Source organism: Chiloscyllium punctatum, chromosome 44 (genome assembly GCF_047496795.1).
Source record: "Chiloscyllium punctatum isolate Juve2018m chromosome 44, sChiPun1.3, whole genome shotgun sequence".
NCBI lineage: Eukaryota > Metazoa > Chordata > Chondrichthyes > Orectolobiformes > Hemiscylliidae > Chiloscyllium > Chiloscyllium punctatum.
In genome coordinates this window covers 46,768,468-46,793,643 of record NC_092782.1, presented here as the reverse complement: position 1 = coordinate 46,793,643, position 25,176 = coordinate 46,768,468, and the positions used below count along the sequence as shown (strand labels likewise).

Sequence of the window (25,176 nt, the reverse complement as noted above, 5' to 3'; positions counted from 1 at the left end):
TTTGCTGTTTGTGGGAGTTTGCTTTCTGCAAATTGGCTACCACAATTTCTATATTGCAACAAGTGCTGGGCTAGCTGGAAATAGCTGGATATTTCTCAGAGGTGGGCAAGGATGCAGCTGCCACTGAATGCAGGAGGGAAACAAACTTAAATAATTAAGTGCTCAAGGGGTTGTGATTTGGAGGGTAATTGGTATTTTGACAAGAAGTGAGCAGCCTCACCCCAGCACAGTAGACACAAACTGAGGAACTTTCATCACCAGAAACTCCATTCTACAAAGAGGGGTCTGCCACCATACCCTCGGCCCAGACACTGCTGCCAGAAGCATTTGCTCTCTGCTGTGAGGGCCTGCTTGCTTTTTTTTTATTTCAAAAATATACTTTATTCATAAAATGATTTGATGGTCTGTACATTGGATCATGCCATACATATGTCCACATTTACAAACACAGATTCGATTTTATCCTTATCATTTACAATCCTGTGCATTTTTCAATCTTGTACATATACATATATTTGGCTGAGGCATCAGCAGAGCCCAAGAAAACATGCGCATGGGCCCCTTGTTCTTCTTTAGGCAGGCCGATCTTACACGGTGGTCTTTCCCCACCGCGCCTTGGCGGCAGCTGCCCCAAGCTTCAGCGCGTCCCTCAGCACGTAGTCTTGGACCTTGGAATGTGCCAGTCTGCAACACTCGGTCGGGGTCAACTCCTTCAGCTGGAAGATCAACAGGTTTCGGACCGCCCAGAGAGCGTCCTTCACCGAGTTGATGATCCTCCAGGCGCAGTTAATGTTCGTCTCGGTGTGAGTCCCGGGGAACAGGCCGTAGAGCACGGAGTCCCGCGTCACGGCGCTGCTCGGGACGAACCTCGACAAGCACCACTGCATTCCTCTCCAGACTTCCTCTGCATAGGCACATTCCAGAAGGAGGTGTGTGACAGTCTCATTTCCCTTCCGCAGCCACTTCAAGGGCAGCGTGCGGTGCGGCAGAGAGTCCGGGCGTGCATAAAGGATCTCACAGGCAGAGCCCTTCTCACCACCAGCCAAGCCACATCTTGGTGCTTGTTGGAAAGTTCTGGCGATGAGGCATTCTGCCAAATGGCTTTGACAGTCTGCTCAGGGAACCACTCGACAGGATCCGCCCTCTCCTTTTCCCGAAGGGTCTCAAGGACACTACGTGCTGACCACTTCCTGATGGACTTGTGGTCAAAGGTGCTTTTCCTCATAAATTTCTCCACGAAGGACAGGTGATACGGAACAGTCCAACTACTCGGAGCGTTCCGCGGCAGCGAGGCCAGGCCCATCCTTCGCAACACCGGGGACAGGTAGAACCTCAGTACGTAGTGACACTTGGTGTTTGCGTACCGGGGATCCACGCACAGCTTGATGCAGCCACACACAAAGGTGGCCATCAGGGTGAGGGTGGCATTGGGCGTGTTTTTTCCCCCATTGCACCGGTCTTTGTACATAGAGTCTCTTCGGACCCGGTCCATCTTTGATCTCCAAATGAATTGGAAGATGGCCCGGGTGACTGCGGCGGCACAGGTCATGGGGATAGGCCAGACCTGTGCCACATATAGCAATACTGAGAGTACCTCACACCTAATGACCAGGTTTTTTCCCGCGATGGAGAGCGACCGTTGCCCCCATCTGCCTAGTTTCTGTCTCATCTTCCTGATCCGCTCCTCCCAGGTCTTGGCGCACGCCCCAGCCCCCCCGAACCAAATACCCAGCACCTTCAGGTGGTCAGTCCTGACGGTGAAGGGGATAGAGGATTGGTTGGCCCAGTTCCCGAAGAGCATGGCCTCGCTCTTGCCTCGGTTTACCTTGGCCCCCGAGGCCCGTTCGAACTGGTCACAGATGCACACGAGTCTGTGCACGGACAGCGGATCCGAGCAGAAAACAGCGACGTCATCCATGTACAGGGAGGCCTTAACCTGCAGGCCCCCGCTGCCAGGAATAGTCACCCCTCTCAGGCTCGCATCCTTCCTGATGGATTCGGCAAATGGCTCTATGCAACACACAAACAAGGCAGGAGAGAGAGGGCATCCCTGCCTGACTCCAGATCTTACAGGGAAGCTATCTGATTCCCACCCATTGATTGAGACTGCACTGACAATGTTGGTGTAGAGCAGTCTGATCCAATTTCCGATTCCCTCCCCAAAGCCCATTTTGGAGAGGACATCCCTCATATATGTATGCGATATCCTGTCAAAGGCTTTCTCCTGGTCCAGGCTGATGAGGCAGGTGTCCACCCCCCTGTCCTGCACGTAGGCGATCGTATCCCTGAGGAGTGCGAGACTCTCAGAAATCTTCCTGCCCGGTACAGCACAGGTTTGGTCCGGGTGGATCACCGATCCCAGAGCAGACCTGACCCGGTTGGCGATGACCTTTGACAAGATTTTGTAGTCTGCATTTAACAGTGAGATTGGTCTCCAATTTCTAATTTCCTCCCTCTCCCCCTTCCGCTTGTAGACGAGGGTGATGATGCCTTTCCTCATGGATTCACTCATGGTACCTGCCCGAAGCATACTGACATACACCTCCAGCAGGTCCTGGCCGATCAAGTCCCAAAGAGCGGAATAAACCTCGACCGGTAAGCCGTCGCTTCCGGGAGTTTTATTCTTTTCGAAGGACTCGAGGGCCTTGGTCAGTTCATCCAGAGATAGCGGCTGGTCCAGCCTCTCTCGTGTTCCGTCATCTAGGACCTCCGTGATAGAGGACAGGAACGACTGGGAGGCCGCGCTGTCGGTCGGCTTCGAGTCATACAGGCTGGCGTATAGGGCCTGCTTGCTTGCCTCTCAGACTTTATTTATGTGTTTCTGAAGCTGTCTCTGCTCTGTGATGTTTGTGTTGCTTGCCTCAGTAGAACCCACTTCTTGCTGTGGTGCTATTAAGGCTTCAGAGCTAGTGGCCTTCTGATTGGGCCTACAGCATTAAGGACCTCCCTTCCAAAATTTATCGGACTGTGAATAAGGAAACAAAACTGGGAGGCCACCTTCTGGAAAACAGCCCCTTTCTTATTCTGCTTCCAAGTTCTCGTTTGGAAACCTCCATTGATTTTGATTTATTGCTGTCATGTGTAACAAGAAATAGTGAAAAGTATTGTTTAGTGAACAACCCAACAAATCATACCTTACTTATCTACATCAAGGTAATAGAACAGAGTGCAGAATATTGTGTAAAAGCTGCAGAGAAAGATCAACTCTAATACACGAGAGGTTCTCAATGGTCCCAGTATTGGCGTTGTAAAGCCCAAGGAATGTGCTGTTCCCTCTATGTGTATGCATGTGCTCGTGGAAGTGTGTATGTCTGTGGTTGAATGTCACATATTCAGAATATCATATGACATCTACAAGGGGGTTCTTTACCCAGAGAGTGGTGGGGGCATGGAATGCGCTGCCCGTGGGAGTGGTAGAGTCAGAATCATTGGCGACCTTTAAGCGGCATTTGGATAGGTACATGGATGGGTGCTTAATCTAGGATAGAAGTTCGGCACAACATCGTGGGCCGAAGGGCCTGTTCTGTGCTGTATTGTCCTATGTTCTAAATGCTTGTACATTTATCTTCTGTAGGTTGGATGTACTGTTTTCAAGTCTCCAAATATTGTGAATAAAATAACTAGAACCAAGTCCTTAGCAGTCCTTATTTTCAGATCCCTCTTATGGCCTTACCCCTCCAGTCTCTGTACCCTCTTGGCATTCTACAACCTCTGTGATTTCAGTACCCCTCTAATTCTGGTCTCCAGTGCTTCTGCAATTGAAATCACTCCATCATTACTGGTCATGTCTACTGCTTAAACTCTTAAGTTCTGCAGTTTTTTCAAAACCTCTCTGCTTCTCTCAGCCTTCCTTTTAAGATGTACCTTCAACTAACCTATCTAACCGCATTATTAACTTCACCTAAATATCTCCTTATGTAGCTCAGTGTCAATTGATGGCATTTTGGAGTGAAACACTTTTAGACACCTTACTATGTTAACAGGTGTTATATAAATGCAAGTTATGTAATAGTCTCAGACTTTTGCCAGGAAAAGGGATGGAGTCATAGCTAGGGAAATGAGTTTGTGTTTCCAGTCTTTAATTGGAGGAAAGTTTTGCTTATCCAGCATTGACAGTTTAGCAACAGTGGAGGAATTGAAAGAAGTGGTGGTATCATAGGTTTGAGTGTCAGCATTTACATGAGTGCTCATGTCATGTCGTTGAGAGGTTGCGTATATATGAGAAACAGTGGAAGCAAAGGATTGATCCTTGTGAGCTCCAGGAGTAATACTGCAGGAGTGGGAAGAGAAACCACTGTAATTGATATTCTGATTGGATATTTAAGAATGAAATCAGAGACATGCAGCTCCATCCAGCTGGGGGACAGAAGGGGTAATTTGGGAGGAGCATGGTGGAGTCAGCCTTGTCAAAGAATGCAGACAGTTTGAGAAGGACGGGGAGAGAGAATTTACCTTTGTCACAACCTCATAGGTCATTTGTGAGTTTGGTAACAGGTGTGTATAGAACCTGGTTGGAGAGATTCAAGTGAAGAATCCTGGGAAAGATTTTTGTTCAAGAATATTAGAGAAAGGGTGAGTGTTTGCAATTAAGATGGGATCAAAATTTGAATATTTTTGAAGGGGGATGACAGCTGATTCAAGACAGAGGGAGGACAGTACTTGAAGGTAGAGAACTGGTTAACAATATTGGTGGACATGAGCACTGGACAGAAGCAGTTTAGTGAGAAAAGGATGAAGGGAGATATTGTACTGTTGGTTGTGAGGATAAGCTGAATACTCCGGCCTCCGCTATGTTTTTGATCTGCTGCTGTTTTTCAATTCTTAACATAACTGAGCCCTTCCTCCATCACTACTGTGACTGAGACACTTCAGTCTGCTCTGCCTGTTGTTGACACCTGGTTATGTTGGATTTTCAACGTCAGCTTCAGTCAGCTTCAGAGCAGACAATGTTAACAGGATTGGAGGGTTTGAGTTTTGAGGTGAGTTGGATTTTTCACTGGAGTGTCAAAGGTTAAAGGGTGACCTTATGGATGTTTATAAAATCACGAGGGCTATAGATAAGGTAAATAGCAAAGGTCTTTTCCTCCATGTAGGGGAGTTCAAAACTAGAGGTCCTAATTTTAAGGTGAGCAGGGAAAGATTCAAAAGGACCTGAAGGGCAAGCTTTTCACACAGAGGGTGGTTCGTATGTAAAATGAACTGTCAGAGGAAGTGATAGAAGCAAATACAGTTAGAACATTTAAAAGATATTTAGATAGGTACATGTTTAGGAAAGGTTTGAATGGATATGGGCCAAACACAGGCAAATGGGACTAGTTTAGTTTGGAAACCTGGTCAGCATAAATTAGTTGGATTGAAGGAGGCTGGTGAGTGAGGGGGATGTGGAGGGGAAGGCTGAAGTGAGAGAGGAAAGTAGGAGTTGAGGGGGAGGCTTGGAGGATGAGGGATGTGTTGGAGGCAAGGGAGTGGTGAAGTCTGGGGATTTAGAAATGGAGTTGCCTCCCCCTCCCCCACCCCGAGTAGGTCTCCTCTCCTTGCTGCTGCCTCACTGCCCAGTTTCCTCCACACACCATGCTTCCCAGAGAGGTATCCTTCCCAGAACCAGAGGCCATCTCAGGGCACCATCCATTTCTGTGGAGTATGGAGAAATCTAACTCTGAGGATGGCCATTGGATTGGTGCCTCTGTATAGGACTTACTGTTGCAGCCACTCTCACAGGCCTCTCAGACAGCGCTTTGGTCACTTGTACTCAATATGGGATATGATCCAGGTTACTGACATCCCCTTCCTTTAATTAGACATACTTCCAAACCTTCTGAATGATGTCAAATTCCTTTTTGTGCATCTACATTCTTTGCAATATTTGCAGCCTTTCTGGTGCAATGCTTGTTCATTTAAAAAGTATATTTAAAAGAATAACAACTATAAATGGTTCTATCAGAAACGTGGTCAAAGTCCTAGTAGCCTAACTCCCCCCCCCCCCCCCCCCCCACCTTACCCAGCCCAAGTAGCCACACTCCCCCCTGCCTTACCCAGCCCAAGTAGCCACACTCCCCCCTGCCTTACCCAGCCCAAGTAGCCACACTCCCCCCTGCCTTACCCAGCCCAAGTAGCCTCACTCCCCCCTGCCTTACCCAGCCCAAGTAGCCTCACTCCCCCCTGCCTTACCCAGCCCAAGTAGCCTCACTCCCCCCTGCCTTACCCAGCCCAAGTAGCCTCACTCCCCCCTGCCTTACCCAGCCCAAGTAGCCTCACTCCCCCCTGCGCCTTCCCCAGCCCCAGTAGCCTCACTCCCCCCTGCGCCTTCCCCAGCCCCAGTAGCCTCACTCCCCCCTGCGCCTTCCCCAGCCCCAGTAGCCTCACTCCCCCCTGCGCCTTCCCCAGCCCCAGTAGCCTCACTCCCCCCTGCGCCTTCCCCAGCCCCAGTAGCCTCACTCCCCCCTGCGCCTTCCCCAGCCCCAGTAGCCTCACTCCCCCCTGCGCCTTCCCCAGCCCCAGTAGCCTCACTCCCCCCTGCGCCTTCCCCAGCCCCAGTAGCCTCACTCCCCCCTGCGCCTTCCCCAGCCCCAGTAGCCTCACTCCCCCCTGCGCCTTCCCCAGCCCCAGTAGCCTCACTCCCCCCTGCGCCTTCCCCAGCCCCAGTAGCCTCACTCCCCCCTGCGCCTTCCCCAGCCCCAGTAGCCTCACTCCCCCCTGCGCCTTCCCCAGCCCCAGTAGCCTCACTCCCCCCTGCGCCTTCCCCAGCCCCAGTAGCCTCACTCCCCCCTGCGCCTTCCCCAGCCCCAGTAGCCTCACTCCCCCCTGCGCCTTCCCCAGCCCCAGTAGCCTCACTCCCCCCTGCGCCTTCCCCAGCCCCAGTAGCCTCACTCCCCCCTGCGCCTTCCCCAGCCCCAGTAGCCTCACTCCCCCCTGCGCCTTCCCCAGCCCCAGTAGCCTCACTCCCCCCTGCGCCTTCCCCAGCCCCAGTAGCCTCACTCCCCCCTGCGCCTTCCCCAGCCCCAGTAGCCTCACTCCCCCCTGCGCCTTCCCCAGCCCCAGTAGCCTCACTCCCCCCTGCGCCTGGTTGAAAAACCATGAGCAGGATCATGCAGGCATTCATGTTAAAACTACTCTGTGTAAAGTCCACTGCCCATGAGGGTGATCTACTGTCATGTCATTATGTGATGCTGCAGCTTTATGGATTAAAGTTGATGGGCATTCTGTCACAATGCTTCCTCCAATCTGTTGTCAGGACTCAGAATTCTGGTAATCCCATGATTTAGACTCTTCATAATCAGCTAAATATTCATCGAAAATTAAAAACCCTTAGCAGGTCAGGCAGCATCTGTGGAGAGGGAAATGAATGACTCAGATCTGTTATCTTTCACTGAAGCTGGTAGAAGTTGGCACGAACAGGTTGTAAGCAAGTACAAAGACCAGAAAAGGGAAGAACAGGCAAAGCGGATTGAGATAATGTCTAGAGTGATTTTGGGATGATGATGTAAGGAAAAAGGAGATGGAAATTGGACAGATGAAGAAACAAAAGAAGGATTCAAAAGAGGTGTGACTAATAACCGAATCAATACCAGATGCTGTCCAAAAGTAGGGGACAAAGGTTGTAATGTGACATTGTTGAACCCAATGTCGAGCATGGAAGGAGGTAAAATACTTAACCAAAAGAAAGGATGTTGCCACGGCTCCTTCCTATCGTGAAGATGTTGTGAAACTTGAAAGGCTTCTGAAAAGATTTACAAGGATGTTGCCAGAGTTGGAGGATTTGAGCTATAGGGAGAGGTTGAATAGGCTGGGGCTATTTTCCCAGGAGCGTCGGAGGCTGAGGGGTGACCTTATTGGGGTTTATAAAATCATGAGGGGCATGGATAGGGTAAATAGACAAGATCTTTTCCCCAGGGTAGGGAAGTTCAAAACTAAAAGGGCATATTTAAAGTAAGAGGGGAAAAATTTTAAAGTGATCTAAGAAGAAACTTTTTCATGAAGAGGGTGGTGCATATATGGAATGAACTGCCAGAGGAAGTGGTGGAGGCTGGTACAATTACAACATTTAAAAGACATATATGGATAGAAAGCGTTTAGAAGGATATGGGCCAAATACTGGCAAATGGGACTAGATTAATTTAGAATATCTGGTTGGCATGGATGAGTTGGTCCAAAGGGTTTGTGTCTGTGCTGTTCATCTCTATGACTCTGAGGTGCTGTTCTTCAAGGTCCCTTGGAACTTTTTTAGAATATTGTAGGAGACTAAGGATGGAGAAATGAGAATGGTCGTGGAGCTGAAGATGGCAGGCAGTTGTGGGCTGAACAGAGGTGTTTGAACAAAGCAATCACCCAGTCTGCATTTTGTCACCCTAGTGTAACGGAGACTTTGTCTTGAGCAGCAAGACTGAACTGTCATGAAGACAATGTAGAACTTTGAAAGGAAATAGACAAACTGATGGAATCATCAGACAGGCTGACAGGTGTATAGAAATATGTTATGATGCATTTTAATAGTAGTAACATGGATTAATAATAAAAAGTAAACGGCATGATTCTAAAGAGTTCTGCAAGAGCAGAGGGTGTTTATGTGGATAAGTCTTTGAACGTGGTAGGATAAGTTGAGAGTGTGACTAATAACATCTACAATATCTAGACTTTATTAATAGGGGCATTAGGTACAAGAGCAGTGAGGTGATGTCGAACCTATTGTGTCCAGTTTTGTGTGACATATTTTCAGAATGTTGTGAACTTATTTGAGAAAGTACAGAAGACGATTTATGAGAGTGGTTTCAGTGGGGGGATTTCAGTTATGAAGATAAATTGGAAAAATTAGGATTGTTTTATTTGGAGAAGAGAAGACTGATGGGTGTTTTGATGAAGTACTCAAAATTATGAGGGTAGGTAACAAGAAGCTGGTCCCACTTGTGAAAGGGTCAGGAACAAAAGGACACAGGCACAATTTAAAGCGATTGGCAAAAGAAGCAAAATTGATATGAGAAATAACTTTCCCACACAGTGACTGGTTAAAGTTTTGATTCGGAGATGCCGGTTTTGGACTGGGGTGTACAAAGTTAAAAATCACACAACACCAGGTTATAGTCCAACAGGTTTAATTGGAAGCACACTAGCTTTTGGAGCGACGCTCCTTCAGGTGATTGTGGAGGGCTCGATCGTAACACAGAATTTATAGCAAAAATTTGCAGTGTGATGGAACTGAAATTATACATTGAAGAATTGATTATCTGTTAAGCCTTTCATCTGTTAGAATACAGTGATAGTTTCACTTCTTTCATGCGTAAATCACAAAACCCTTTTTTTTAAAGTTGCATTCTCGGGGTAAAATGCTAGTGTGCTTCCAATTGTGTGATTTTTAACTTGGTTAAAGTTTGGAATTCATTGGCTGATAGTGTGTTGGAGGCTGATTCAGTTGAGGCATTCACAAGGGAGTGTCATTTGAGAGGGCCACTGGAGCCTCCAATTAACATCTAATCTGAAAGGTGACACTTCTCAGCACTGCACACCCTGAGTCGTGCAGTGAGTATGATTCTGGATTTTGTGCCCAGGTCTTTACAACGGGATTTGAACACATGAATTACTGACTCAGAGGCAGGGGTGCTACACATTGTCAAAAATGAGGTAATTGGCTGAAATCAAATGTATGAAACTATTTGGGAGCCCTGAACTTGCCTCTTCCTCTGGCAGTTCATTCCCTATATATAGAATTTCTTGTGTCTTTGTAGAAGTCTCAAGAAAAAAGACATTCAGCACCTAATGTGAATTAATTTAGTTAACTCCTAATCTTAGTTTAATATCCTGGGAGTCTCCCTCTTCATTATCTCAGAAAAAGATTAAGCAAGGTGCACAATAGGGAGAGGGATCCAATCCTGGTCTAGCTATGTATGTTATTGTTGTACAAGTGAGTATCAGCAACAACAACAACTCATATTTAGATTGTTATAAAGATATGGATGTACTGTACCTTTTAAAAAAGTTATTATCTAATACAACTACCTGATAGCAACAAGTGTTCTGAAACAAAAACAGTTGGGTGAACAACTTGATTTGCTTGTTGCCTGGAGACAAAAACAAATTTGAGTTTGACCAATCAGTTTAAATTATACCCCAAAATACCAACCTCCAATCAAGTTTGAATTGAGTATATTGACAATCTTAAAAGCCAATGTTACAATCCAATGCTTTTGGGGGGGAGGGGGAATAAAACCAGGGAAAATTGAACAGTTGGGAGGAGAACTGAGAATCCACCAGCATGTAAAGACTGCCCAAAAAATAGCTCTCTTAAAGGTACCTTTATCGATCAGTAATGTGTGAAGCAGAATGTCCAAGAAGAAAAGAAGACAGAAATTTGGAGAAGAATCAAAAACTGCCTGGTTTTAGATAAGAAGTTTTGTTTTGCAAATCTTAAATGGGATTTTTATTGGACTAATATTATAGAAGGGAAGATAAAAGAGGAAGGAGTTGTAAATAGTTGTTAATTAATTATTCTCTGTTATACTTTCAGAAATAAAGTTGTTAAGTTTTACTTTAAATTGTTCTTGGCCTCTCAGGTCTTTTCAGATTACTCTCTGTGTTGCTGGTTTAAATTAAACAGGAGGGTTTACCCCGTATTGTAACAAGACAGAACCTTATAAAATAAATAGCCACTTCATAGAAGAATTATCAGACAAAATTTGGTACTGTAATATTACCAAAAGCTTGGTCAAACAGATAAGTTTTAAGAAGCATCTAAAAGGGTGGGGGTATACAGATGGGGATGTACATGGGGAGGGTATTTCAAAATTAGAGTCAAGGCAGAAGGATGATGGGATAATGAGAATTAGATACACAATAGGCTTGAATTGAAGGAGCACAGTGATATTAGAGAATTGTGGGATTTGAGGAAGTAACAGATAATGGGGAAAGGCCAAATATGGATTACAAACAAGGGTGAGCATTTTAAAATCAAAGTTTAGCAAACCAGGAGCCAGTATAGATCAGTGAACTAAGTGCAACTGTATCCAGTTGGTTAGATGATCTGCTATCTGGTTCTTGGTTGTTAGGGAAATATTCATCAGTGGAGGTAGTCGGCCCCACGACCAAGGATATATTTCCCTCCCCTCCCCTATCAGCGTTCTGAAAAGACCACTCCCTCCGTGACTCCCTCGTCAGGTCCACACCCCCCAACAACCCAACCCCCACTCCTGGCACCTTCCCCTGCAACCGCAAGAAATGCAAAACTTGCGCCCACACCTCCCCCCCCCTTACTTCCCCCCAAGGCCCCAAGGGATACTTCCATATCCACCACAAATTCACCTGCACCTCCACATACATCATCTATTGCATCTGCTGCACCCGATGTGGCCTCCTCTATATTGGGGAGACAGGCCGCCTACTTGCGGGACGTTTCAGAGAACACCTCTGGGACACCCGGACCAACCAACCCAACCACCCCGTAGCTCAACACTTCAACTCCCTCTCCCACTCCACCAAGGACATGCAGGTCCTTGGACTCCTCCATCGCCAGACCATAGCCACACAACGGTTGGAGGAAGAGCGCCTCATCTTCCGCCTAGGAACCCTCCAACCACAAGGGATGAACTCAGATTTCTCCAGTTTCCTCATTTCCCCTCCCCCCACCTTGTCTCAGTCAAATCCCTCGAACTCAGCACTGCCTTCCTAACCTGCAATCTTCTTACTGACCTCTCCGCCCCCACCCCACTCCTGCCTATCACCCTCACCTTGACCTCCTTCCACCTATCACATTTCCAAAACCCCTCCCCCAAGTCCCTCCTCCCTACCTTTTATCTTAGCCTGCTGGACACACTTTCCTCATTCCTGAAGAAGGGCTCATGCCCGAAACGTCGATTCTCTTGTTCCTTGGATGCTGCCTGACCTGCTGCGCTTTTCCAGCAACACATTTTCAGTTTTGTAGCTCATTTGAACTGCTGTCTCTTTCCCCTATGAATCTTGCTAAGGTTGAGTTTGACTCTTACTCCAGTCTAACTCCCAGATCCACGTCCTTTGATACCAACACAGATGGGTTGTGCTAACTCACCAGAGATTAAATATGGAACTTCCAAGTAATGACAAGTTGCCCTTTAAGTTAGCTGATACAAACCACTATGGCAAAGTCTGGCAACATTGTCTTTACTTCCTTTCAGGAAGTGTGCAGACTTTCCAGGAACAAGAAATGAGTGCTTGAGATAGCTACATACTAAACTTATGGAACTTATCTGTGCAACAGAAGCTCAAAATTGATACTGGGAATCAGGTAAACCTATTGTAGAGGGGGAAGGGATGATATGGTGCATATGAGCCAAGGAAGGGAACACTGAGAGCGTTCCTGGTAAAGAGTTTTGAAGTGGAAAAGTTTATGGGATGGATGATATAGAGATGTTTCTTCTTGTAGGTGAGCCATAAATATAAAACCGTCACTGATGAAATAAAGAGGGAATTCAGAAGAAATCTCTTTAGCGGGAGAATGTTTAGAATGTGGAATTTGTACCTAAGTGAGTGGTTGAGGCAAATAGCATTTAAAGTTAAGCTAAACAAATCGAATGATAGAATGCAGAAGATCCATGAAGAGGTGCATGTTGTGCTGTTGTGCCAATGACTGAAAAGTCTCATCTAAGTGAGGCAGCTTAATCCTACTGCAAATACCCCGTGTGGAGTGTGTTATCAATTGCCATGCGTTATTGCTTTCAGTTTTGGGCTCTGTTCTCAAGCCAGTGGTATAGTAACACACAATAAAGCAAAGGTAGCATTACCATTTTCCTTCTCATCCCCATAGGTGCAGTGGGACGAAGAGGAGGAGAGCTGTCCTCTGTTCTGAGGAATATTTATTCTGCAACTAAAATTTGAAACAGGGAATATGGCTATTTGTCACGCTGCACTTTGTAGGAACTTCTTTTCCTCACATTAGCTGCCTCATGCATTACGACAGTGACTCCACTTCAAAAGTACTTTATTGGCTCTAACGTTTGGGACACACTGAAGACATGAAAGAAGCTATACAAATGCAAAATATTCCCAGAATCCAAATAACCTAGAGTAGGAACAGGACTATCAGACTGACCTGGGTTACAGAAGCAGGGAAAATAATTGTAACTAAGAATCTGATAGCTTGTGAATGCAATGTGGGATTTTAGGAGTTGTTAGAATTCGTGAGATTGCAGGAGATACAAATGCAAAAAGTACTTTGCACTTTGTCCCCCAGTGTTTCTGGTTTAGAAGGTTTATAAAGGTTTCTAAGTTTAGAAGTAAAAATTTGGCCGTCGGTAATAGAGCTGAGGAATAGATGGCTAGCTTTGGAATCACGGCGTGTGCGTGTCTATCTTTAAAATTATCATGTTGCGAATGTAAAGAACAATTATTTAATGATTTCTTAAAATTTATGATAGATATAACTTGGCATTACAGCAATATTCTGTTTGTGTTGGTTCAGCTACACTCAAACATTCATCCAAGATGTATTAGTATGTCATATTTAAAGATGAATTTTAATGCATGGTGATTCATTAGAAGACAGCTGAAACAAACAATCTGATAGGAGAAGATGATATTTTTCTGTCCCCAAAAGTTTAACATTTCTTTGCAACTTCTGAAGCTAGTTGAAGAGAATTTGTTTTTAATGGAAAATTCAGCACTGCTTTCTCCCCGTCTCTCCCTACCTCGCACTATAATTATAAGATTGTTAAAACGTTAAGGTTCATCTTTGTTTCAACTAAGTTGAATTTTGACATGCTACATTGTATACTAGTATTGTGAAAGTAATTATATTTACGCTGCTTTATTCTACTTTTCTCCCCCACCCTACCCCAGGTCCGTTCACATATCCAAACCCCTCACCCAGTTGTGATCTGCTCCCAAGAATACAATGATTAAAAGATTCTCCAGCACCATAACACTCTATGGAAACAGCACTAAAACCCTGAATGGTGCACCCAGGCCACTCCTTCTGTTCCTACCCTGGTATGGAGCTAAGTGCCATGCCATGGATCACTACCGGCAGATTTATTACCCATATGGCTTTGACATCCTGAGCGTGGAAAGCAGCATCTTGCACTTTCTGTGGCCACAGTATGGCTTGTCCTATGCATCTGAGGTATTGGACCTGCTCCAGAGCGAGCCTTTCTCCTCACGCCCCCTTCTCATTCACGCATCCTCCATCGGAGGATTCCTCTTTGCCGAAATGCTGATAATCACACAGAGAGATGTGCCACGTTACTCAAGCTTCGGGTCGAGGATTATGGGCCAGATTTTTGACAGTTTGGTCGCAGGAGATGTGGAACTCCTTGCAAATGGTGAGACACTCCTATGAATGTTTTAAAAACAAAATCAAGGGTCAAATTTCCTTTCATTTCTGCTACAAATATTAGCATGAACTGGCAAATAAATGCAGAAAAGGCTGGTAAGTTTTAAACGTAAGGGAGTAACGCCAAATGTCATTTTATTTTCTAAATGGGGAAGAAATTCAGAAATCTGACGAGCAAAGAAATATGGGAGGTCTGGTCCAGGATTTTCTCAAGGTAAACTGGCAGGTTGAGTCAATACTTAGGAAGGCAAATGCAATTATGGCCTTTATTTTGAGAGTACTTGAATATAAAGGGGAGAAAGTGAGGACTGCAGATGCTGGAGATCAGAGCTGAAAATGTGTTCCTGGAAAAACGCAGCAGGTCAGGCAGCATCCAAGGAACAGGAGAATCGACGTTTCAGGCATCAGTTTCCTGAAGAAGGGCTGATGCCCGAAACGTCGATTCTCCTGTTCCTTGGATGCTGCCTGATCTGCTGCACTTTTCCAGCAACACATTTTCAGTACTTAAATATAAAAGCAGGGATGTACTTCAGAGGTTCTAAGGCTCTGGTCTGAACATATTTAAAGAATTGTGCACTGTTTTGGGCCCCATATCTCAGGAAGCATGTACTGTCCCTGGAGCATGTTCAGAGGACATTCATGAGAACAGTCCCAGGAATGAAAAGCTTAACATACGAGGAACATTTGAGGTCTCTGGACCTACACTCGATGGAGTTTAGAAGGATGAGGGGGGATCTAATTGAAACTTACGGAATACTGAATGGCGTGGGGAGAGTGAATGTTGGGAAGATGTTTCCATTGGTAGGAGAGACTAGGACCTGAGGGCACAGCGTTAAAGTAAAGGGAAGACCTTTTAAATAGAGATAAGGAGAAACTTCTTCAGCCAGAGAGTGGTGAAGCGATGGAATTCATTGCCACAGAAGGCTGTGGAGTCTAGGTCATTAAATATATTTAAGACTGAGGTAGATAGGTTCTTGATTGTCAAGGGGATCACAGGTTATGGGGAGAAAGCAGGAAAATGGGGTTGAGAAACCTAACAGCCATGACTGAATGGCGGAGCAGACATGATGTGCTGAAAGAAGCAGAAATTAGGCCAATGTCTTCTGGTCTTATATATAAATTCTACAATCTTTTGCATGTTTCAAGATTGAACTCAATTGGGGTGAAGCCCCATCCACAGTCAGCTGACAGCCCTCATCGGTAATGTGAGATTCCACCAACTGCAGTTGTTCAAGAAGATTGTTCAAATGAGCTACTCTCAGAGGTACAGGGTCTAGTCCACACACGTTCTCATATCAAAAAAAAATTAACAAGAAGTCGTCTATCACAAAATGCAGTTATTAGAGGCTTTAGTAGAGTTTCGATGAGGAACTCATTTTAAATAAGGTTATCACAGGTGGAGGACTGGACAGCCTAAATAAAAATACTCATTTTTGTTGATAATCAGTTTCAGCTGCATGAATAAGACAAAACTAACCTTAAACACATTAAGGAATACTTAAATAGAAAGAGAATAAAATGATAATGTTGTATCCTGGTGCTTGATTTGTGCTTTTTAATGAACGTTTTACATTGCTTAAATTCTAACTTCACCAGTGTTGTTTCAAGCACATTTTGGCTTCAATGTCCAAATTCTGACCAAAGTGGCGACTCACCGTATTCTTCTTCTGCAGACAAAGAATTTGATGGCTGTGAAGTTCCGCAACCATTCACACCCTCAACTACTTGATATTTGTGTGTGAGGCCAGGCAACAATTTTGTCCTTGGAGGAATTGGACATCTTAGCTATGTGCAAACCTCTCCTCTTTCCCTGACACACACACACTCCCACTGCCTAAAACCAATAATTAATAATGGCGAAAGAATGAAAGGGTTCCTTAATATAATGCATTTCATGACTTTGGCATGTCGCAAAGTTTTTTGCTATGAGGTTCTGTCACTATTGCAATGGAGGAAGTGCACAGCTAATTTATACACATTAAGCTCTCTCAAACATAAAATTGACCAAATATTGTATTTTTATTGATGTCAAGGTATAGATATTGACCAGGGATACCAGGAAAAAATGCCTATTTGCTGTTAACAGACAGTGCCATGGGATCTGTTATATTTACATAACAAATTAGAATCCATGACCTTGTGACTCAGGGGAATGATAGAGAAGGGATATAGTTAAGGAGTAAATATTACTGAGTTATAACTCCTTTGCATTTATCCCTTCAAACTATTAATTCACTTAAAATGATAAATTGACCGTGAACCCTTGTAATATGTTGAACAATGTAGTAGCCACTTCCTCCTCATCTTGGACTATGAGCTCAGGTTTCTGGAGTAATACAGAATCTCAGAATTGTTATAATGCAGAGGGAAGCCATTCAAGACATTGCATCTGCACCAGATCTCTAAGTGAGCATCTCACTTTAGTGCCATCCTCCTGCCTTCTCCCTGCCATAACCCTGTCCATTGATTATTTTCAAATAACTATCCAATTCCCTGTTGAATGTCTTGATTAAGTCTGCCACTACCACACTCTGGGTCATACATTCCACACCCAGACATGTGTAAAACAAGTATTTCTTCATTTATTTTTGCAACTTTTACTAATTTTGAAGAGGTTCTACATCATCCCCTACTAACAAAGCTACCCCATTACCCTCCCCTTCCTGTTTGAAAAGTCACATACCCCAGAATATTTAGTTGCCAATTTTGAACTGCTTGTAATTGTTTCTCTATGATGGCTATAAGGTCACACTCATTAGCAATATTTGAGCCATTAATTGATTTTTGTTTTGAACACTAATGTAATTTAAGTAAAGAACCATTTAACTTTGCATTTTTACTGTTTTCCCCCATTTGATCCTATTTGTTACTCATTTTGTGCATGAACACTTTGTCCCTTCTGAGAAATCATAGAATCCCTACAGTGCGGAAACATGCCATTCATCCCCTCAAGTCCACAGTGACTCTCTGAAGAGGATTCCACCCAGAGACTGCCCCCCCCCCACCCCCACCAAAATTATATCCCTGTAATCCTGCATTTCCCATGGCAAATCCACTCAATCTGCACATTCCCGTCCCACTCCCTTCCTGTTCCACTCTGGGTATCATGATCAAAATAGTTGGCCTGAAATGGCACCGTATCATAGAGCATGGAAACAGGCCCTTCGGTCTGTGCCAAAGCCTTTGAAACTTTTCCTATTCATACCCTTATCCAAACATCTTTTAGTCATATTCACCACTTTCTCTGGCAGTTCATTCCACACATGAACCACTCTATGTACAAAAAAAAAGTTGCCCTTCATGTCCTTTTTAAAACTTTCCTCTCTAGTTTTAAAAATATGCCTCCTAATTTTGAACTCCCTCACTTGAGGGGAAACAAAACTTTGCTATTCTCCTTGTTTATTCCCCTAAAGATTTTATCAACTCTATAATGTCACCACCCATCAATAAAACTGAAAGAACTGTGGATGCTGTAAATCAGAAACAAAAACAGAAATTGCTGGAAAAGCTCAGTAAGTCTGGCAGCATCTGTAGAGAGAAATCAGAGTTAACGTTTCAGGTCTGGTAACTCTTCCTCAGAGCTGGTCACAGCACCCTGAAGGTCACCACTCAAATTCCAACATTCCAATGAAGAAAGTCCCAGCCTATGCAACCTATTTTTATAATTCAACCACTCCATTCCGGCAACATCCTGGTAAGTCTTTTCTAAGCCTACTCCAATGTAATAATGTTCGTATTCTTTTGCTTTGAAAGCTGAAGTATTCCCCGTCCCAAAGTGTGCCTCTTTAATTAGTTTAAAGCCCTGCTTACAGTCCTAGTTATTCAATTTATGATGAAACTGATCTCAGGACAGTTCAAGTGAAGCCCATCTGATTAGAATATTGTCTTCTACCTCAGTACTGCTGCCAGTGCCCCATGAACTGAAGTCCATTCCTCCTACACCAATTTTTAAACTACACATTTAATTCCTTGACTTTATTTACCCAGTATCAGTTTGTCTGTGGCTCAGGTAGTTAACCTGAGATTACCTTGGCCCTTTTTTAAAATTACTAATTGTTCAAATTCTTTTCAATCCAATTAATTTTGTTGGTACCAACAGGGACAGTGATAACTGGATCCACCCCTCCCACTCCAAACTTCTATCCTTGATTTTGCTTTGATATAAATATTGAAACTGCCAAAAAGGGATTTACTGATCCTTCTGTCCTGGCCTTAAGGTGAAATGCATTGATACATTTAACTATTCTATCTGGCAATATATTCCACACTTTCACAGCTCTCTGGATAACAAAGTTTCTCCCAAATTCCCTAATGGATTTATAGGTGAGTAGCTTTTATTTATGTTCCATTCTCACCAAGCACACACCAAATGTAATGCTAATCTATATGTTTTCAATATTTTCCAGATATCCCACAGGTGCTGGCTCCTCCCATCCTCCAGCCATTCCTCAAAAGGATCACACTTTTCTATTTCTGGCTTTTGAGTGGTTACACAGTCAAGCATTACCAAGCTGGCATCAAAGCCTTCTGGGAAATACAGTACCATACCCCCATTCTATTATTCTACAGTGAGAACGATCCATTGAGCAACTACAAGAAATTACAGGCCATGCTGTATCACTGGCAGAAGAAAGGCATTCCTGCAATTGGGAAAAGCTGGAAGATGTCCTGCCATGCAGGGCATCTGCGGCAGCATCCTCAGGAATACCGAAGCACTTTGCAGAATTTCCTGCAGTCCATTGGCATAATCCATTTGCCATCCAAATTATGAACGACAGTAAAAAGGACCAGGGAACTGAGGAGCTGCATGTCTGAACAGCATTAATTCATTCTGATTTGATTCCTTTCACATCCTCTTGGACTCCTAGTAGAAAGTTTCTATAAACTTGTTGGATAAAATTAATAAAAAATTCTAATATTTACATGTGGGTGGGTGTTTAGTTGGAAGAAGGAGAAATTTTAAAACTTGCTATCAGGCCCAGTGCAAAACATGAATTGCTAATTCATTTACATATTTACATACATTGTCAAACGTGTCCTCATTATTGAATTAATAGAAGTCGTTCCTTGATGGAAAAAGAATTGGTTTAATTTCACTGAATAGGTTCTTGTGTGATTGGGATGGTGCTATCACCAGGATATACTTGTTAACTTTTCTTTCTTTTGTGGGATTGTCATTTTTGAAGATACCTCCACATCTCTACCTCAAAGTTTTAAGTGATATGTCCAACACAGAAAAAGGGTAAAAAGACAAAGTTGAATTTTACTTAGTATTCAAATAATCATTTCTGAAAAATCTTATGATATCAAAATAAAAGGTCACTTGAATATAAACCAAAAAAATTGAGCACAAGATGAAGATAACATTGAAGATTTTTGTGAAAAGTTAGACTTGGAACTTATTCTGAAATTGTCTGGATGTGTTTCTTACTGTGTTTGGTGTATGTTTATATATTTGTGAATCTCGATGGCTTTGATCAGATTCAGAGAAATTATATGTCTTTTTAATGTTAGCTCTGGCTCAGTTAACAGCATGCTCATCTCTGAGTTACAAGTTTGTGGATTATAATCCCGCTTGAGTCTTGAGCACAAAAATTAAGCACAACACTCTAGTGCAGTACTGAAGGAGTATTTACAAACTGAGACCTTGTCTATTTTCTAAGGTGAAAGTAAGATATCCCAAGATCCTATTTTGAAGAACAGCAGGGAAGGTAGCACGGCCAATATTTATCCTCAGTCAATATAACTGAAACAGGCTATCTGGTCATTAGCACATTGTGGGAGCTGTGTACAAACTGGTTGCTGCATCTCCTACATTGAGCTGTAGTCACTGTTGCAAAAAGAATTTCGCTAGCTGAAATTCACTTTGAGACTTTCTGAGGTCATGAAAGTTGCTATACAAATGCAAGTTTTTAAAGATTGTGTTTGCTTAAACAGGCTTTGAGAGATTACCGCTCGAGAAAATAAGAATAAAGGCATTCTTGTAATTTATTTCAAAGAGATCATAACATCATTTGTAAAGAGAGGTATACTAGCATCTACCATTGTTACCATTAGAGCAACTTGTTAATTTCAGTGTATCAAGTATCACAGAGAAGTTGCATTTATGTAGCATCTTTCACAATATCAAGCAGCGATTAGATAAATGATTTTTTTAAAAAACTGATGTTGATTGAAGGACAAATATTGGGCACAATACCAGTGTGAACTCTTGGTGCTCTTTATCAAATAGTGCAATGTGATTTTTTTATGTCCAATGAGAGGAAGACAGAGCCTGGTCTGACCATCTTGCAGAGATAGCACATCAAGATTGATAAATTCTTGATCTTGCCAGGAATTAAGGGTTACGGGGAGAGTGTGGATAAGTGGAGTTGAAATGCCCGTCAGCCAAGATTAAATGGCTGAGTGGACTCGATGGGCCAAATGGACTTACTTCCACTCCTATGTCTTATGGTCTTATCAATAATCTATTGCTCCTCAATATTACACTAAAACATTAGCTTGGATTATGTGCTTAGATCCTGGAACCCCAAGACTGATTCAGTGACAAATGTTTTCCCGCTGAACCAAGTCAGGAACACCAAAGGATATTTAGATATTATATTTCAATTTTGTAATTATGATCAATTATAGCACTTCATATTGTCACTGTGAATAAATATACAAGTTGCTCTTTGGCCTTTATGTTTATTTATGCCACATGGATCAATGTTTGAGCACATAAGACTGTGTACCAGTCACATGGTCCAAGTATGGTGACTGAGTTTAGTGACATCTAGTGCATTTTGTTTTATTCTTTCAATGGTATGTGATGGTCACTAACAAGGCCAGCATTTGTTGCACATCCCTAATTGCCCTTCAGAAGTTGATTGTGAACATCCTTCCTGAAGCATTGCAGCCCATTTGATATCAACTTTCCTGTAGCTTGTCAAACAACGGATTGGCTTGCTATGTTTGCCATTTCAGAGGTTGGTTAAGAGTTAACCACATTTTGCTGTGGATCTGGAGTCACGTGAATACTAGACCAGTTAAGATTTCCTTCCTTACGACTATCCTACAGTGAACCAAAAAGGTTTATTTCAATGACAATCAATTATAGTTTCATGGCCCCATTATTGAGATTAGCATTCAATTCCAGGTGTTTTATTAATTAGTTGAATTTAGTGTCCCCAACAGGTCAATGCATTCCTTAAATGATTGAAGGTTATAAAGTGTAGTTTAAAAAGGAAAAAGGTGTCCTTGTCAATAGGTATGGTAGAGAAACAATTGGAGAAAAATCTGAGGTATAGAATTTAATCTCCACTTGCAAAGTGATCAATCAAGAATAGTCAGCAGGGCTTTGAAAGGGGGAAATCATGTCTAACAATTTGATTTAATTTTCAAGGAGGTGGCTATGTGAGGGTGGAGCAGTTGACGTAGTCTACACTGACTTCAGTCAGGTTTCTGACAAGATCTTGCATGGCAGACTCAAGAAAAGTCAAAAAGCTAAAGGCCAAGGAATCCAAGGCAATTTGTCAAATTGGATCCTGAAATTGGCTTAGTGGCAGGAAGCAGAGGGTGATGGTCAAAATTTTGTGACTGGAAGCCAGTGTCCAATGGCATACCACAGGATTTGGTGCTGGGTCCTTTGCTGTTTTCATATATACATTAATGATCTAGACATGAATGTGGGTGGTATGATCAGTGAGTTTGCAGAAGACCTGAAAATTGATGATGTGGTAAGAATGCTAGATCCCTGGGAAGTACAGAAGATTAAAGGGACCTTCGTGAACATGTCTATAGCTCCTTGAAGGCAATTGGACAAGTTGATAAGGAAGGCATAAGGGATATTTGTCTTTATTAGTCAGAGCGTTGAATCAAAAGCAGGGAAGTTATGATAGAGTATGTGTAACATAAGTTAGGCCACAGCTGGAATATTATGTGCAGTTCAGATTGTCGCATTATAGGATGGATGTGACTACTTGAGAGGGTGCGGAATAGATTGTTGACGTTGACTGAGCTGGAGAAATTCAGCTTTGATAAGAAATTAGATAGACAGGGGTTATTTTCCATAGAGCAGAGAAAGCTGAGTGGGGTCTGCTTGAAATTATAGAATTCTGAGTGGCATTAACAGGGTAGATAGGTAGAAATATTTCCCTTTATTAGAGAGGTCATTAACAAGGGAGCAGAGTTTTAATGTAATGAGCAGGAGGTTTAAAGGAGATTTGATTTTTTTTTCATCTAGAGGGTTGTGGTTATCTGAAACTCATTGCCTGGAAGGGTGGTAGAGATAGGAACCCTCAAGATATTTAAGGACAATTTCGGTAACACTTGAAATGCTGTTGCATACAAACTTATGGGTCAAGTGCGAGAAAATTATAATATGGTCATGATGGACCAGAGGGCCTCTTCCCATACTCTAAAAACTCAGACTATTCATCCAATCCTCTTGTAAAAACCACTGAAGATGCTTCCACTGCCCTTTCAGACATTAACAACTCTTATCTATGAATCTAAGTAGACTATCCTTGAAGAAACCATGCACTATCAGGTTCATCACTGCTTGGGCCCTGCTTACCAGGTGAGTTATCCTAGATCAGGCCTGTCTTGTGATGTTTTGTACTGTCACCCACAACGTTAACCAAAACCTCTCCTCCAGCAGACTCCCATGATTCAACAACAATGATATCATCTCCCATACCCTGCTGCCATTTGTGACATCATGAAGGCAGCCTCAATCAAACTCATATCACAGGATTCAAATCAGACAGGGCTGGAGTTTCTGAATGAATAGTTTCTCACTGTAAGGAGATCTGCAGGCAATTATTTAATGTTTGGGATTGTCAAAACCACCACTTCGCAAAGGAGTGCAATTAGTCATTGCCATGTCAGACACTGAAGCAGTCAAAACTGGTCTGGTAACCAGTTGTGATAAATACTTAACAGCAGAGCAGTTTGGAAATGTTGTGTCACTGGTAACAACTACTCTTGGTCCAAAACAGATAGCTATTCAACACAAGTCAGAGAAACATGACTCAATACTTAAATGTTAACTCTCTTTACAATGGTTGTCAAAAGTTCCACCACCTTGTTCATTTTGGTCATTGGAGTCTCTGGGGTGGCACTGAGCTGAACAGAGCTGACTTGTGTTGAGTTAGTTAATCTTAATCTTAAAATCACAATAGTTAGCTCATCACCAGTGTCCTGAAACTAGAGGAACAATTAGGTAAATTAGCTCTATTCCTGATGAAGGGCTTTTGCCTGAAACGTCGATTTTCCTGCTCCTCGGATGCTGCCTGACCTGCTGTGCTTTTCCAGCACCACTCTAATCTAGAGGAACAATTAGCCATATTTTCCTGATCATTATTCAGTGATTTTCTTTTGGGTTTGAGTATGATAAAAGTTATGAATAAAAACTGAAGTGAAGTCTTACACAGTTCATTTTTACTCCTTAGACTCAGATCTGAAGAGTGATAGTGGAATAGTGTCTCACTCAGTGCCTTCAAGAAGGGAAGGGAGGAGGATGAAAAGTCAGAGGTTATCACTGTTAATAAAAATATTCGGTACCCTTGAATTTATAAGCAAAAGTATTAGGAGAACAAAATAGAGAAATTCTGCTTAACATTTATAAAACCCTGGTTAGACCCCAGCTGGAATACTGCGTTCAATTCCAAACACCATGCTGTAGGAAGAATAGCAAGGCTTTGAAGAGGGATTTACTAAAGTGTTATGAAGGATGTGGGACTTCAGTATGGAGAGATATAAAAAAAACAAGATTGATATCTTTGGAGCAGGAATGAAGAAAAATAGATTCAAGTCATGATGAAAATCATAACAGGTTTTGATGGAGTAAGTAGGGAGATGTTGTTTCCAGTGCCAGAAGGATCAGTAATCTGAGATCGTAGACTTCAGGTAATTAGCAAAAGAACCAGGATGGACTCAATAGAAACTGGGAAAGGTACAGGAGACGTGCTTAAAGGTGAATGTTTTTCTTGTCTCTGGAGACAGGGCTGGGATGAATTGGGTAGCTCTTTCAAACAGCTGACTCAGGTTCAGTGCAATAAATCACTTCTTACTTGACTGTATAATTCTGATACTATGCATCTCTGAAAATCCATAACGGAGGTTGGAAGAAAAGGGTTAAATTATATAAGCTGTAATTTCTTTTTATTCAGTAACGAGACTGAGAGGTGAGCTGATAGAATTCTTTTACATTATGAGGTGACTTGATTGAGTAGATGTAGAGAAATGTTACCACATTTGGAGGAACCCAAGAGTAAGGTCCATATAAATAAGATAGCCATTAATAAACCCAAAAGCTGATTGTTGTGCTTTTATTTGCAATGGTAACCTCCTGACATGAACTTTGTCTCTCATTGTTTTTCGTGAAGATCTGGGAAGTGAGATTCAAGTCCAGTAGAAGGCTTCAGGCTCAAGTGGAACTGATATCATTTAATGGGTCGGCCTTGTAGACTAACAAAGACGGTTTGGTTAAGTGTGCGCCTCCCAGTGAATCCAGCTTGCTTCTTTTGGAATACCAATCTAATGCATCCTGGGTCTTCAAGTCCATGGTGTTTGGAACTTACCTTGAAAAGAATGTCAATGAAGTTTGTTCCAAACAAAGGGATGCAAACAATTTCCAGCAATGGATCCCTCATCTTGCCATCCTTCCCCAAATTGTGCTGTACCATCCTCAATCCAAGAGCTATGTTTGTACGCACTGCAGTGAGGGCAAGGGATTTGCTGTGGCCTGAGCTCCCTTTCCAGAGGAATGCATTTTTAAAATTCACTGTGACAATGGAAAGTATCATCTCCAAACAAGTGACTGTCGCTACTTGTCTGTAAATGATCAGCTGCTGAGCAAATGCTCAAAGCTGACAGCCTTTATTATGCAATTGCAGGCTGGCTAT

At 43.0% G+C, this 25,176-nt stretch overlaps 1 protein-coding gene across 2 annotated transcripts in view; it reads left to right on the top strand.

Moving 5' to 3' along the window:
- Positions 1–25,176, top strand: part of LOC140466949 (transmembrane protein 53-A) — a 52,587-nt gene that overhangs the window by 6,937 nt on the left and 20,474 nt on the right. Inside the window, exons 2-3 of one of the 2 annotated variants that reach the window (XM_072562820.1) lie at positions 13,795–14,276; positions 18,694–20,912. In XM_072562820.1, the coding sequence (XP_072418921.1) occupies positions 13,850–14,276; positions 18,694–19,058 (792 nt within the window). In that variant the 5' untranslated portion in view covers positions 13,795–13,849 and the 3' untranslated portion in view covers positions 19,059–20,912. Of the gene's footprint in view, positions 1–13,794; positions 14,277–18,693; positions 20,913–25,176 lie in introns of those variants that run through there. The other variant, XM_072562821.1, reaches the window with a different exon arrangement.